General features: G+C 32.8%; 1 protein-coding gene across 1 annotated transcript; it reads left to right on the forward strand.

Annotated features, from left to right (window-relative positions):
* Window positions 1-7,968: 7,968 nt before the first annotated feature.
* Window positions 7,969-13,942, forward strand: LOC109805857 (protein LIGHT-DEPENDENT SHORT HYPOCOTYLS 7). Its single transcript, XM_020368110.3, has 2 exons — window positions 7,969-8,783; window positions 9,978-13,942. The coding sequence occupies exon 1, from the start codon at window positions 8,172-8,174 to the stop codon at window positions 8,727-8,729; it is 558 nt and encodes a 185-aa protein (XP_020223699.1). The 5' UTR covers window positions 7,969-8,171; the 3' UTR covers window positions 8,730-8,783; window positions 9,978-13,942.

A 13,942-nucleotide genomic window follows, 5' to 3' on the forward strand; every position in this document is an offset into this window, starting at 1 on the left:
TAACATACATGAGAAGAGAATGTTACCTTCCAAGAAGAATATATGAAGCTGGACACTTTAGATGAAAGCCCAATAGAGTAAAGAGAAGAATATATTCGTAGACTTAATCTAAAGAATATATGGAGCCAAAGATGAGAGAATGGAGGGGAAGGGAGAATGATCGTAAATTAAGTTTCTGATGCTACTTTTAAAATTCGCTCTTCAATAGCCAATTTTAAAAGTGCTACTTTTAAAATCAGTCATAAGATAGCCGATTTTAAAAGTAATGTCATTATTTACAAAATTTCCACCGCGTCACTTTTAAAATCGGTTACCTTATGACCGATTTTAAAAGTAGCACTTTTAAAATCGGCTATTGGAGAGTCGATTTTAAAAGTAGCATCAGAGACTTTTAAAATCGGTCATAAGGTAGTCGATTTTAAAAGTAATGCCATTATTTACAAAATTACCACCGCATCACTTTTAAAATTAGCTACCTTATGACCGATTTTAAAATCCCGATTTTAAAAGTCATTTTTGTACTAGTGACGATGAATAATAATTATCTTAAAATTGATAGTTTAAAACAAAAACTCAATATATAACTAACTCAAACAAATAACTAACCATAAAAGTTATTTCCAAAACTATTTCTTACAAAAAAAAAAGGTCTCATTACTTTCCCATTTCAAGATGGTTAAAGTATATATAGAACATCAGTAAACATAAATGTCATCTCCATCTTTTTTTAAATTGATATAACTTACTAATAATTTATACATAATAGAGAAAAAAAAATTAATTAAACATACAATTAAAAAAAGATAAACTTAAATATAATTGTTTAAGTGCAGTTGGTATTTTTTCCAATTAAAGTTAGAGTTTTATTTTGGTGTTATGCAAGTACATTTAATGCAAGTCTTATTAATATAATTTATGTATACTATGAGGTAAAACTTCAACTCTAATTGGAGAACAGTACTAACAAATTAAAGAATTGTACCTAAGTTTTGTCTTTAAAAAAATAATATTATTTTTGTTATTTTTTCATTACTATTTGTTTTGTACAAGAAAATTTTCCACAAAATTTATTTATTGGGAACATACAAATTATTTAAAACTAGCTAGATGGAAGAGAAGTTAAAGAAACTCAAATATTTTAATTATTTAACATCACAAATGAAAAATTCAATAATTATATGCATAATTAACTATCATTAAATAAATGAATTAAATTGATTAGTCAAAAGTTGTAAAATAAAAACATTTAATAAAAAAATAGTTGTAGTAGATTATATTTAATGAATTAAATTGATTAGTCAAAAGTTGTAAAATAAAAACATTTAATAAAAAGTAGTTGTAGTATATTATAATATGTTAAATAAAAAATTTGCGAGAAATCAAAATTAAAGAACTACATCACTAAAAAATATATATAAATTATGAAGCATTATCACTTCCCACCCAATTAACTTGTAACCTATAAGGTTATAGGTGGCCAAATCTAATTTACTTCATTTTACTCTGTGCACTTACGCTTTAACATTTGTCTCTCTATTTTAAATATGATTCAAGCACGTCATATTCCTTTCTAGATATTTAATTTTAAGGAGTAATTCTTTGATAACTCATATGTTCAACTTCTTTCTTGACGATACTATTAAACAAATACAAAAGGCTGTTTGGTATCTTTCTTTCATATATATACACGCATTGACATTTTCCTCCACATTAATGAAAACGAAATTCATCCTAAAAGTTCACATTATTTAATAAAAAAATTTAATATTCTTCAAAACTTCACGCAGTAAAAGTGTGGAACATACATATTCCTTTATTTATTTATTTATTTATTTATGATCCACTGTAATTAATATATGAAGTTTCCTCAGTGAAGCAAGGACTCTACGTACTACAATGAATATAGTCATTGGACAATTTGACTTGTTGCCAGAATAATGGAAACAGGTTGCTAAAGTGTATTTCCAAAGTGCCATGGTTGGTGTACACGTTTCGATGTAAAGTCTAGTTGCTAGCTAGGAAAGATACTAGAAGCATGAAGAAAACAACAAACAACACAATCAAACAGATATCATTTAGAATTGGGGAGATTTTCTTAGACAGGTGAATTGGCAATTTTGGGTGATAGTGGAAACCAAAGTGTGACAAATCATACATTGTAGAGGGGCCATACATAAGAAAACATGAAGGGACAATTTGGTAATTGTGAAGTTCCAAGAAAGAGTGTGTGGTTTGGTTTAGGAATATTGGAATAGTCTTAGTGGGTAGTGGGTATTTGGAATTATTAACTTTCACTAAGCTTTTGGTTAATCATTACTGACTCATATATTATAATTAATGTATTAAGGTCAGCTAGGTAATTTGCATATGATAATGTGCATCGTCCATTTCCTTTCCTCTCTTCTCAAGAGTCAAAATCACATTATTCTACTTAGTGGAGTCTAGTAACATGTAATTAATATTTAGCTGTGCGGTTCACAAATTGAAATTTTTTTCATTTAGATTAAATTTCCGTTTTGGGGCACTAGGGAATTCGTCCAAAAAAGAGGAAAAAAATGTGTGTCTTCGATTAGGGACGATTTAAATCTACCACCTACCAAATATCAAATTAACACGCCATACTTAATTGAATTAATCAAATTTCACAAAGATAATTAGAAAAAGGCATTTTAAACCATTTGAAAAGTCTTTTAATTTAAGCATATAGTAGATAGATAGATTCAAATAATAATAATAATAATAATAATAATAATAATAATAATAATAATAATAATAATCTCTCTCTCTCTAACCAACTATTTAAAAATAAATTTGTTAAAATGTTTAAAATGTCACTACATAATAAACTTATAATAGATTAGGACATATTACAAATATGCGAGAATTCTACTCAAGCTGAATAAGATCAATGTCTGTGAAAAATTATTTCTTATAAATATTTAATGCAATTGTATATTCAGAGCTTAAATCAAATGTTATTAGTTACATTAGAACAATTTCATACTAATCGATTATGTGAATTTGAGATAAGAGATTAAAAAATAAATTAAATTATGCCTGAAAAAATATATTGAGTAAATAAGTTGGATATATATTTAAAGTTTTAAATTTGAAAAACAAGTCAGACTCAAATTTTGTATATATAATTTAACTCAATTCGTTTTCATCCATACTTTCGACGTAACAAAGTCCATCAAAGGGTAAACATAACATATATGGTAGACCAAGATGTGTAGGATTCAAAACAAAACTTATCATGATTAGTGGTAAGCTTAAAAATAGGATATAATTGGTAAAAAAAAAAGCTTTAAAAAGTTAAAGTTGTTTATTGTTATATTACAATATATTTATGATCTGTGTTAGATGCACGTAGGTGATTTTATTTATTTATTATTATTTGGATTGAATTATGGGGATGTTGATTGTTGAGCTTCAAGAAGACTGAGGTCTAAATATATTGAAATGATATGCGATTGATTTTCTAGTAATCAAGACATTGAAAAATGAGTTGATAACTATAAAAAATATTTCAATGTTCAACATAGTAGAAATTCATAAAATATTTGTATTTAATTTTTATGTCTAAAATTTAAAATTATTATTTTTGTCTCTTACAAACATTTTAAGATAGGTTATAAACATTTATATTGTTCTTACCGGAAATTTGTGGTAGAGATGATCCGCCAGGTAAGATCGGTGAGCCTTTTTCACTAGTACGCTGGTGCTCCAAGATGGGGGTGGTACCTGCCAAAGAGACTCCGATGCTAAAGTTAGGGTTTGTATGAGTGTGAGTCTCATATAAATAATGCACGTACCTGGGTGTGAATTAGGGTTTTTCTAGGCCTTGGGCCCGAGATCAGTTATGACCTAATTGGATAGCGGACCTCGTCTTGGCCGAGGTCGCCCAACGCGTATCCGAGGTCGTCTTGCGCTGTGATGCGGAGCTCGAGCTTGGTAAGACGGTACGGATAGTACACTAGCCCCCGAGCTCCGAAGATCGTAGGTCGAGGAGTTAAGGCCGAGCTCGTCAAGGGGCCGTGACCTTTCGCGTACGCCTACCTTGTGATTGCGGCGCGGTGACAAGATTGTATTTTTAGCTGTTTGATGACGTGGCCTCTTTGGCCGATGTGGTATTCCGATGTCCATGTTTCATGGCTGAGTTGAGGAAATCGACAATAGTGAGTTTACTACTTGGTCAGACTATAAAACCTTTGACCGAGTCAATCGATTGGTGAGGGACAAGTCGGCAACTCGGCTAGCCAGTACACTTACCCCCCAAGCTCCGAGTGATGTAAGAGCGAAGGGGCTTTTGAGGAGCTCCCAAATTTGTTGTTTGAAGGTTCAAATTTGACCTTGTTAAGTAGATGTGATCTTCAAGGGTCGAGCTCGACCTTGGTTAAGAAAATGTGATCTCAAGGTTCGGACTCGACCTTGGCATAACAAGGTTCGAACTCGACCTTGGTTAAGAAAATGTAGTCTCAAGGTTCGGACTCGACCTTGGCATAACAAAGTTCAAACTCAACCTTGGTTAAGGAAATGTAGTCTCAAGGTTCGGACTCGACCTTGGCATAACAAGGTTCGAACTCGACCTTGGCATAACAAGGTTCGAACTCGACCTTGGCATAACAAGGTTCGAACTCGACCTTGGTTAAGAAAATGTGATCTCAAGGTTCGGACTCGACCTCGGCATAACAAGGTTCGAACTCGACCTAGGTTAAGAAAATGTAGTCTCAAGGTTCAGACTCGACCTTGGCATAACAAGGTTCGAACTCGACCTTGGTTAAGGAAATGTAGTCTCAAGGTTCGGACTCGACCTTGGCAAGTCGTCACGGTTAATGTGCCAATACCGAAAATATATGGGAATGGAGTTGCTTTATTGATTTATTTCTGAGGTGTGCCTCGTTAAAACCTTCTTTGGCCAAAAACCCTTTTCTTTAATGGGAAAAAAGGTTGAGGAGGAAAACGAGTACATCACCTGAATTTATAAGTTAAGAGAAATAAAATTTGAGGTGGGTGGAATTCCAGGTTCCAAATTTTCCTTTGGAGGGGTCTGTTCTTGTATCTCTCACCCCACCAAACAAGGTCGCCAACTTTAAATGTTTGTGGCTTGACCTTGGTCTTGCTTTCCTTATGGTTTGTTGCGAACCTGGTCACGAAAAGTAGAGTGCTCTTCCATCTGAATGTACCCTGCAGCTCGGGCATGGAGTTCGTCCATATCAAGAGGAGATCGTAGAAACAGGCTGTCCACGAAAGGTCCAAGCTTGAGCGCCATGAGCATGGCGTGTAGGGCGACCTCGGGGTTCAATTTTCGAATCTTGACCGAGATACTGACAAAGCGTTCCATGAACGCCCTTAGTGATTCGTCGTCGTCCTGTCTGAGACTGGCCAAGGCGGCTGATGTGACATGGTGAGGTCGACTCGTGGCATACTGCGCCGTGAATCGCCTTACCAGAGTGTCGAAGTTGTCTATTGACTCCACCGGTAGTTGAGTGTACTAGTTGAGCACTGCCCCCTTGAGCGAGGTCGGGAAAACCCTACACAGAATAACATCTTTATTAGTGTATAGGTTTACCTGTGTAATGTACAGATCGACGTGCTCGTCTGGGTCTGTCGTGCCGTCGTAACGGTCGATGTGGAGAGGCTTCCATCCAAAAGGGAGAGGCGTTTCCATGATGCCATCCACAAAAGGATGACGGCAGAAGGTCGCTTGATTTCTCGTGACGTGGGCAGGAGCATTGTTGACCTCGTGAGCCGACCTGTTCGTCGGTGCGTGAGACCAATGTGTGACAGGTCGGGGAGTGGGTGCCTAAGGCGCGGTTGGGGGTTGAGAGACTGAGTGCCCCTCTTCCTCGTGTTGGTTATTCGATGGAGGGGGTTGATCAGAAGGGCGCCGAGGAAGCTGGGCGCGAATACGTTCATTCTGCGCGCCGCTAGGTTAGCTTCGTTAGCGGTACGCAGCGCCGCTAGGTCAGTTTCGTGCTTGGCACGCATGTTTCGCAAATCGGCGTCGTGTTGTTGCCGCATCTGCTCGACCTGTTCTATCAGTCTTCTCAATGATGTTGCGTCACCCATGCTTGTCGCATGATCAGCGTCGTCTGTTGCTCGTCTGCTATGGCTTCTGGTGAAAACCATACGGGTGGCCGATAAGAGCCGTCTTGATTGGCCCCACAGTGGGCGCCAAATGTTCTTACCAGAAATCTGCGGTAGAGATGATCCGCCAGGTAAGATCGGTGAACCTCCTTCACTGGTACGCTGGTGCTCCAAGATGGGGGTGGTACCTGCCAAAGAGACTCCGACTAAAGTTAGGGTTTGTATGAGTGTGAGTCTCGTATAAATAATGCACGTACCTGGGTGTGAATTAGGGTTTTTCTGGGCCTTGGGCCCAATATCAGTTATGACCTAATTGGATAGCGGACCTCGTCTTGGCCGAGGTCGCCCAACGCGTATCCGAGGTCGTCTTGCGCTGTGATGCCGAGCTCGAGCTCGGTAAGATGGTACGGATAGTACATATATAATAATTTAAAAACTTTTTTAGGAATGTCAAATACTATCATGAAATCATTAATAGTTGTGATGAGTAATGATGATCACTTAACCTTTTTTTATTTTAACATTATCATTTAACCTTTTAATAAACAAAAAAAATATTTAAAAATAACCACATAAAAAATAGAGATTAAAAATAATAGTTTCAATTTAGAGGGATATAGAGAAATTTTTTTACAAAAATCAAAATCAAAACTTACTCATTTTACTGAGACTAAAAATAATTTGTTTTAAATATACTTATTTGATGCAATTTTATAAGGGTGAGAGATGAGTTAAACTAATTTTTGATACGAGGCTCAAGCCTCTCAAGAACAATCATTCTCTATCTTAATGTAGACATGATAATTTTACTTTGGAGTAATATACTATTCACGAGTGTATCCTAGGTATCTTGCATATTGGTAGTGACTTCAACCAACACAATTAACCATATATAATTTGGGTTTAGAGCATTTTTTTTATAATGAGATGTCTTGTAATGTTAGTTTTTTGGGCTGGAAGCCCAACCCATAACAATTTCAATAAATCAATAATTCTGAACAAAATTAAATTTGCTGTCGACATGGCTTTTTATGTCATTATGCAAACAGATAAACTCTAGATATTATGATTATGCCAAACTAGGGGTTGAAATGGTGTAGTACGGATCCTCAAGCACAAATATATATAATATATTTATATTACATCTTCTGATTAAGATACTTTGATCAATTATGCAAGTAACAACCCTTCTTCCAATTAAAATCATTCTTTACTCCTTTTTTACTCTAAAAAACGGGTGGGAGAACCACAGATTTATTCCATTTAGAAACACACAAATTTAACGGATGGATTGTTTAAAGGCATTAGAAACAAATTAACATGATAAAGACAAAAAATAATAATAAATCTTTACTATATAAAAATGCAAAAGCTGTTTAAGATTAATTTTTCAATAATTAAAACTATTTACTAAGATATTCTTTCATGTCATGTATTTATGGACGTACCGTACAATACTCTTTTATCTATAGTTTGATTTTTGTATTCAAATTTTGGGTGGACTTCCCTTTATTAGTAAGAGCTATAGGGTAAATATAATTAAACTGTTTTGATCTTCAAAGACAATGTGAAAGAGATGTAACACCATACTTCTCTACCTTGACAATGAGTTTAATAGAATAGGTTACGGAAGTGACCAAGTTTAACATCTAATTCCAAAATTTTCCAATACGTGGCAAACAAGACCGTAAATGCTAGACGACCTAGACTGTTATTTAATGGTCATCAGGTATAACCATAGTGCTAATTACGCTAAGTTACCCAATAATGACACCTTTGATGATGGGAGCACAATAATTAAAAAAAATAAGAGGAAACAAAATTATAAAGTATGGTTAATGCTAATAGTACCATTAAAGCAAGATAATGTAGGGAAGGAAGAAAAAGAAGGCTAAAGCACTTTCATTGGTCCCATTCCATGTCTCCTCACTAGCCCCTTTGATGTGATCTCCAAAAAAAATATTTGTCATTTTCTTCCACTGCTATTCTATTGTCTTCTCCCTTCCAAAAAACAAAACCTCCCCTTTCTTTCTTGCTTCAGAAAATGAAATACTAAATGAATTACAATCACTAGCTCAGGTATGTCCAGCAAAGGAAAAGACATAGCAGAAGGATCATCGAGATCTTCTTCTGCTACTACTATTACTACTATCACCACTGCTGCTACAGCTGTTTCGAATCAACAACCTCTGAGTAGGTATGAATCTCAGAAGAGGAGGGATTGGAACACTTTTGGCCAATACTTGAGGAACCAAAGGCCTCCTGTGGCACTTTCACAGTGCAATTCCACCCAAGTGCTTGATTTCCTAAGGTACTTGGACCAGTTTGGGAAAACAAAAGTGCATGTTCAAGGTTGTCTCTTCTTTGGTCAAGTCGAGCCACCTGGTCCATGCACATGCCCTCTTAGACAAGCTTGGGGAAGCCTTGATGCTCTCATTGGAAGGCTAAGAGCTGCATATGAAGAAAATGGAGGCTTGCCTGAGACTAATCCTTTTGCTAGTGGCGCCATAAGAGTCTATCTTCGCGAGGTTCGTGATTCTCAAGCTAAGGCAAGAGGGATCCCTTATAAGAAGAAAAAGAAGAAGAGGAATCTAATCAAGACCATAGGGGACAGCTCAAACTTACCTTTGCAGCAGTGAAATTTTGAGTCTCTCTTTTTGTCTGGCTTCTTCTCCAGCATAATAATCATAAGGGTAAATTGATTTTTCTTACTTACTGTTTATAGATTTGCTGCTATTCTCAGAAGTTGACATGGAAAAGACTTGCTGCTGTTTGAATCATTGACATTATTGTGTGCATCATAAAAGCATAATTGAACAATTAACAAGATCATTAATTAATTTGGACAATAACTTCTTTAGGTAAGTGTTTACAGCTGGTTAAATTTTCCAAATTAAGATTGCTAGAAAAGGAAAGTTACATCAAACACATAATTTGAAGGTGTTATATATATAGGGTCATTTTTTTTTTCTCACCTAGAGTGCATCTCATATTTCATTCATAGTAAACCCTAGTCCTTGGACTTCTAAACCCTAAATCTCATAGATAATTTTGATAAATGGCATAATAACAGTGCTTAATTACTTTACCTTCATTTGATTTTGTTTTCACATTACATTTGAGTTAATTGGGGATGGTAGGGACTATCGAATGCTCTCCCATCCATTCTCTATTTGTCCTTTCTCACATGCAAGATGACGATGTTATTGTGGTTTCTGATCTCAATTTCATAACATTTAGATGGTGCTTATATAATATAGACAGTACATGTTTGCTTTTCCACACAATCTTACTTCTTTTGGATTCCCACTATCTTCCAGATATGGGATAATTTCTTTGATAATATAATATATAAGAATTTTAAATTTAATTGATATATATTGACATAGATATACATAAAAATATTTTAAAATTCATTATAAAAAAGATTAAATTCAAGATTTAACGAAATTGAACATTAGATGCTATTTGGAGAGTTTCTTGTCTGTGACTGCGGGTATATCATGCTTAATTTATATACTATACCTTAGTGTACCAGAATCCCGGGTCTCTAGTTTTCATAAAGCTTTGTCTTATCCAATTATTTAATTTGTTTCTTGTCTTCATATTCATATTGCACATTTATGTAAAAGTCCTTTCTATTTTGTGCTGCAATATGTATATCTGACTTCCGTACATGAATTACACTGTACTCTTCCCCACTACCAAACACTGTGCTTGCAAAGACATCATATCATGACCATACTATATCTTCAATTCTTGCATTTTTTAAATAAATTCTTTGTCTTCTATAACCAACTGTATTCGACAATTTAATAGAAAGAAAGAATGTCTTATCTTTAAATGCATTTGATTATTTTATTTTACTCTGCGTGAATTGATTTCAGGTCCCTCAATGATTTCAAAGTTCTGAGTCTGTTACTATGCCTTGTATATCTATTATAACCTTAGCTGCAGTGTCCTGCAATTGGAGATATACATGAGTCTATCAATATATCCTTGGATCAAGTTAAACCTTTCTCTGGTCTCTTTATTTGTCAAGGAGTGTGTTTTGTTATTTGAATGAGAATTTAGATTGAAGTTCATGAAGAAATTGAGTTAATATTGGGTAAGTCCTACTGTATTATTCACAATTATGAAGTTGCATCAGTACCTTATCAAGCAAAGTAGGGAAAATAACTTTGAATTTTCTTCCGAGCAGTGTGTATGATGCATGTATACTTTAGCTTTCATGGAAATTTTGTGCTTTGTTTCTGGTATTCTGAAGTATGATTATGCTTTATGTGCTGTATAGAATCGTTGATAATGTTGTATAAAACACTAAATGATTGGTCTTTTGTCTAATAATTATTTTTCTTGTCTATATATGTATGTTTATACATACGAATATTCATGGCAACTGTATACATATACATTACACATTGCTATCTGCATATATAGTGAAGGCATAATACAAAAATTTCAGTATGCACATGCATATATATATATATATATATTATTATTATATACTACAAAGTATCTTTTACTGCAAGCAGTTTTGTTTGAACCAAGTAAAATTATTATGAGGGAAAATCTCTTCATTTAAATATTTAACATAAATACATATCTGTATATAGGTATATGTAATCATGCATGAACTAGTGAGAAAGATCTCCAATAAATTAGAACTTAGAAGTGACTCAATTGGATTAAAGAAGAAAATCAGGTTAGTTGAGACTTAAAAACTTTTCCACAATCAGTGCAATATATCCCCCACAAATAAGTAAGATGATGTCCCACATAAGTGCATAATGCAAGTCATTAACTCAAAAATCATCGGATACCTCTTCTGTCTCTTCAATTTATTATGAATCGGAATATATGACTTGATATCCATTTTTCATGATCAAATCAACGATTTAGATACATCATTATTAAGAGTTTCTTTGGATATATATTTAGAAACATTCTTTTTAGAATTTTTTTATAGAAAAATTGTTTTATTTTTAATAGAGAAACTCATAAAAACATTTATTTATAATTCGTATCTAATCATGCTCTAACATGGATTTGTTACTAAACCTCGTCATTTCGTGTATTGAGCTATGGTGGTTAACTTTTTCTTTGTGGGGAGGGGTTATGGATCATTTTGATCAGTAGCTGTCACTTCTGTCTAAAACTTGCATTGTAGTTTCACCTAATATTTCTTTAGACAAATTCATGACTATTTTTCCAAAGATGGAAACAAACAATCAATTATATACTATCGTTTGACTTTTACGAGAAAATATGTCCACTGAGGATCATTCTGAGCTCTTAAGGATGAACTTATAGTGAGAAATATGGGGACACATGTCTCCACTTAATTCCAAATTTATTTTGATATTATTATAGTCTTGTTATTCAAGTTTGATTGTCTTTATTATCTAAATCTTTTCCTCATATGAAGCAAGAGTAATTATATTTGTATATATATCCACTTTTTTTTCTTCTCTCAATATACTTTTTTTTTTTTTTTATCGTATCACTTGTCATATTTATCAATTTTTCTCTCTAGCTTTTTCTTTATTCTTTCTATCTGTCTCTTCCTATCACTCAAATTCACTCCAACTTCATAAAATTTCTGGTCAGCTACTGTGGCTCCTGCATACGTATTTACAAGGTTCTTTCAAGTCTCATTAGTAATGGATATAGCAGCAAAATTTGAATTACTGCATTTTAAAACTTGCATGTGTGCATCACCAACCTAATATGGGTCTGGCTTTGACAAAATAAATATAACTTTTTGTCTAGCATCCATTTCATAAGTCTTGATCTTCGGAATGTAGAAAATTATTCCATGGGTCATTTATACCAACCCACTCTAACATAGTTTAAAATTTGATTTGATAATTTATTAAATTTGGTTCATGAATCAAAAGAATTGAACTTATCTAAAGATTGAATTCGATAAATAAATGAATTGAACTTAAATTGTGTATAGTTTAACTTATTTAATTCATGAATCAACTCGATATGTATATAAATATATGTTTATAATTAACTTTTTATTTAATTTTAATCTATTAAAATTTGAAAGAACATTTAAAACTCAATTATAAACTAATAATAATAAATAAAAAAGTGAATATTTTACAATTTCATAATTATATGAATTGAGGTTTTTTTTTTATTATTATATGCAAAGTAAAGTAGTTTTTATTTATGGAGATTTTGATTGTAATTATATATTTTTTTTAGAGTCATACATTGTAACCTTGCAAAAATATTATAATAAGTTATGTTTTGTCTTTTAAAAAAATAAACAATCATTTAATATAAACTCTATTAGTAACTTGAAATTTTAAAATGTATAAGATTAAAAAAAATTAATCCTTGACTCATGTGATTCAAATTAACTAACTAAATCGAGATGCCAATGATTTTGAACTAATCAAGTCAAGTTTGAACTGAAAAATAGATTTGTGTCATACTCGAATCAAGTTGTGAATTGAGTGAAATATTATCAAGTCGAGTTGAATCGAACTCGATTCAACTTGACTAATTTTCAGTCCTAATATTATAGTCTAAATGGTGAGTCATAGAGTGTTCATTGGTTGAATTAATTACTTCTTAATTATGTAAAAAAATTGTAACATCTTCAACTATATTGGGCGTCGATGAAATGACAACAATCACAGGTCTCATTGTTTTGGTTGCCACAAGTTTGGTTTTGTTGCCTTTAGTCATCATATTAATTTGTAATCTGAGTGAGTTGCTATTTGAAGTAGCTAGAGATAAAGCCACAAATGCATGCGAACATTAACACGGAATACACCGGCCAGAATTAAATCTAGATATATAAATTGATTAGATATTAATTTTGACCTCGAATTATGTGTTCAGTTATATTTTTTATTTTATTTTATTTAGACACATAGGAAAGACTTGAACATGCTTTGTATGTTTACATTACTAATGGACCAGAAATATATGATTAGTTCGGATCACTAGGTTTGATCAAAGTTGTGCTATAGGTTGTTCTGGTCATCTGTGTTCCTGGTGAATTCTTCAAAAGTTGAGCTGAATTTGTCCAAACCAGAGTGGTGATATCAATTCTGATATTGTAAGAGTATCTATAGAGATGTGCTTAGTTAGAATACAAACAAATCCTATATTGATAAAATAAGAGAAAAAATTTATAATTTATAAAACACATACTCCAATATTTAAAATATTTTTTGGATGATGACTAAAAGTAAAATAGTGAAGTTTTAGATTCAAAGTGAACAATATCTCTTCGTTGTAGAATTGTGTGTGAAATAATTTTATAAAAGTAACCCTTATAAAATATTTTCTCAGATAAATATAATAAAATAACCTCATCATACTTCGGTATCTATGCATACGTATTGAGAAAATTAGATCATGTATATATACATCATAAAAAAATACGTCTTCAACTATACTGAGTATAATTTGTGAGTACATATTAGTCTTCACACCCAAGTTGGTATGCATTGGTTTTACTAACGAGGCTATATATAACGTAATTTGTGTGTTGATTAAAACCTATATTATATAAATAGTTACTTTTTGAATAATACTAACACTATTAACATCGACAAATAGCTAGAATTCTAGCTTTGTCTTGATGATTGATCGATTGGCCCTAAGGCACAAGAAACTTACACTGCAGCTAGATCAGCTTGCTATGTAATTTTTCTATGCAATGCTTAGTTCACTCGTTTTTGAAAAACAAATTCTCTATTATTAATGGGTACCTCCATTTCAAAGCAGGGATTTCATTAATGAACATGAAAACCTTAGGCATGAATGCTCAAATTTTTCTCCTTTTTTTTTTTTTTTTTTTTTTTTTTTTTTTTTTTTTTTA

This window comes from Cajanus cajan, chromosome 8 (genome assembly GCF_000230855.2).
Source record: "Cajanus cajan strain Asha chromosome 8, NIPB_CcT2T_4, whole genome shotgun sequence".
Lineage (NCBI taxonomy): Eukaryota > Viridiplantae > Streptophyta > Magnoliopsida > Fabales > Fabaceae > Cajanus > Cajanus cajan.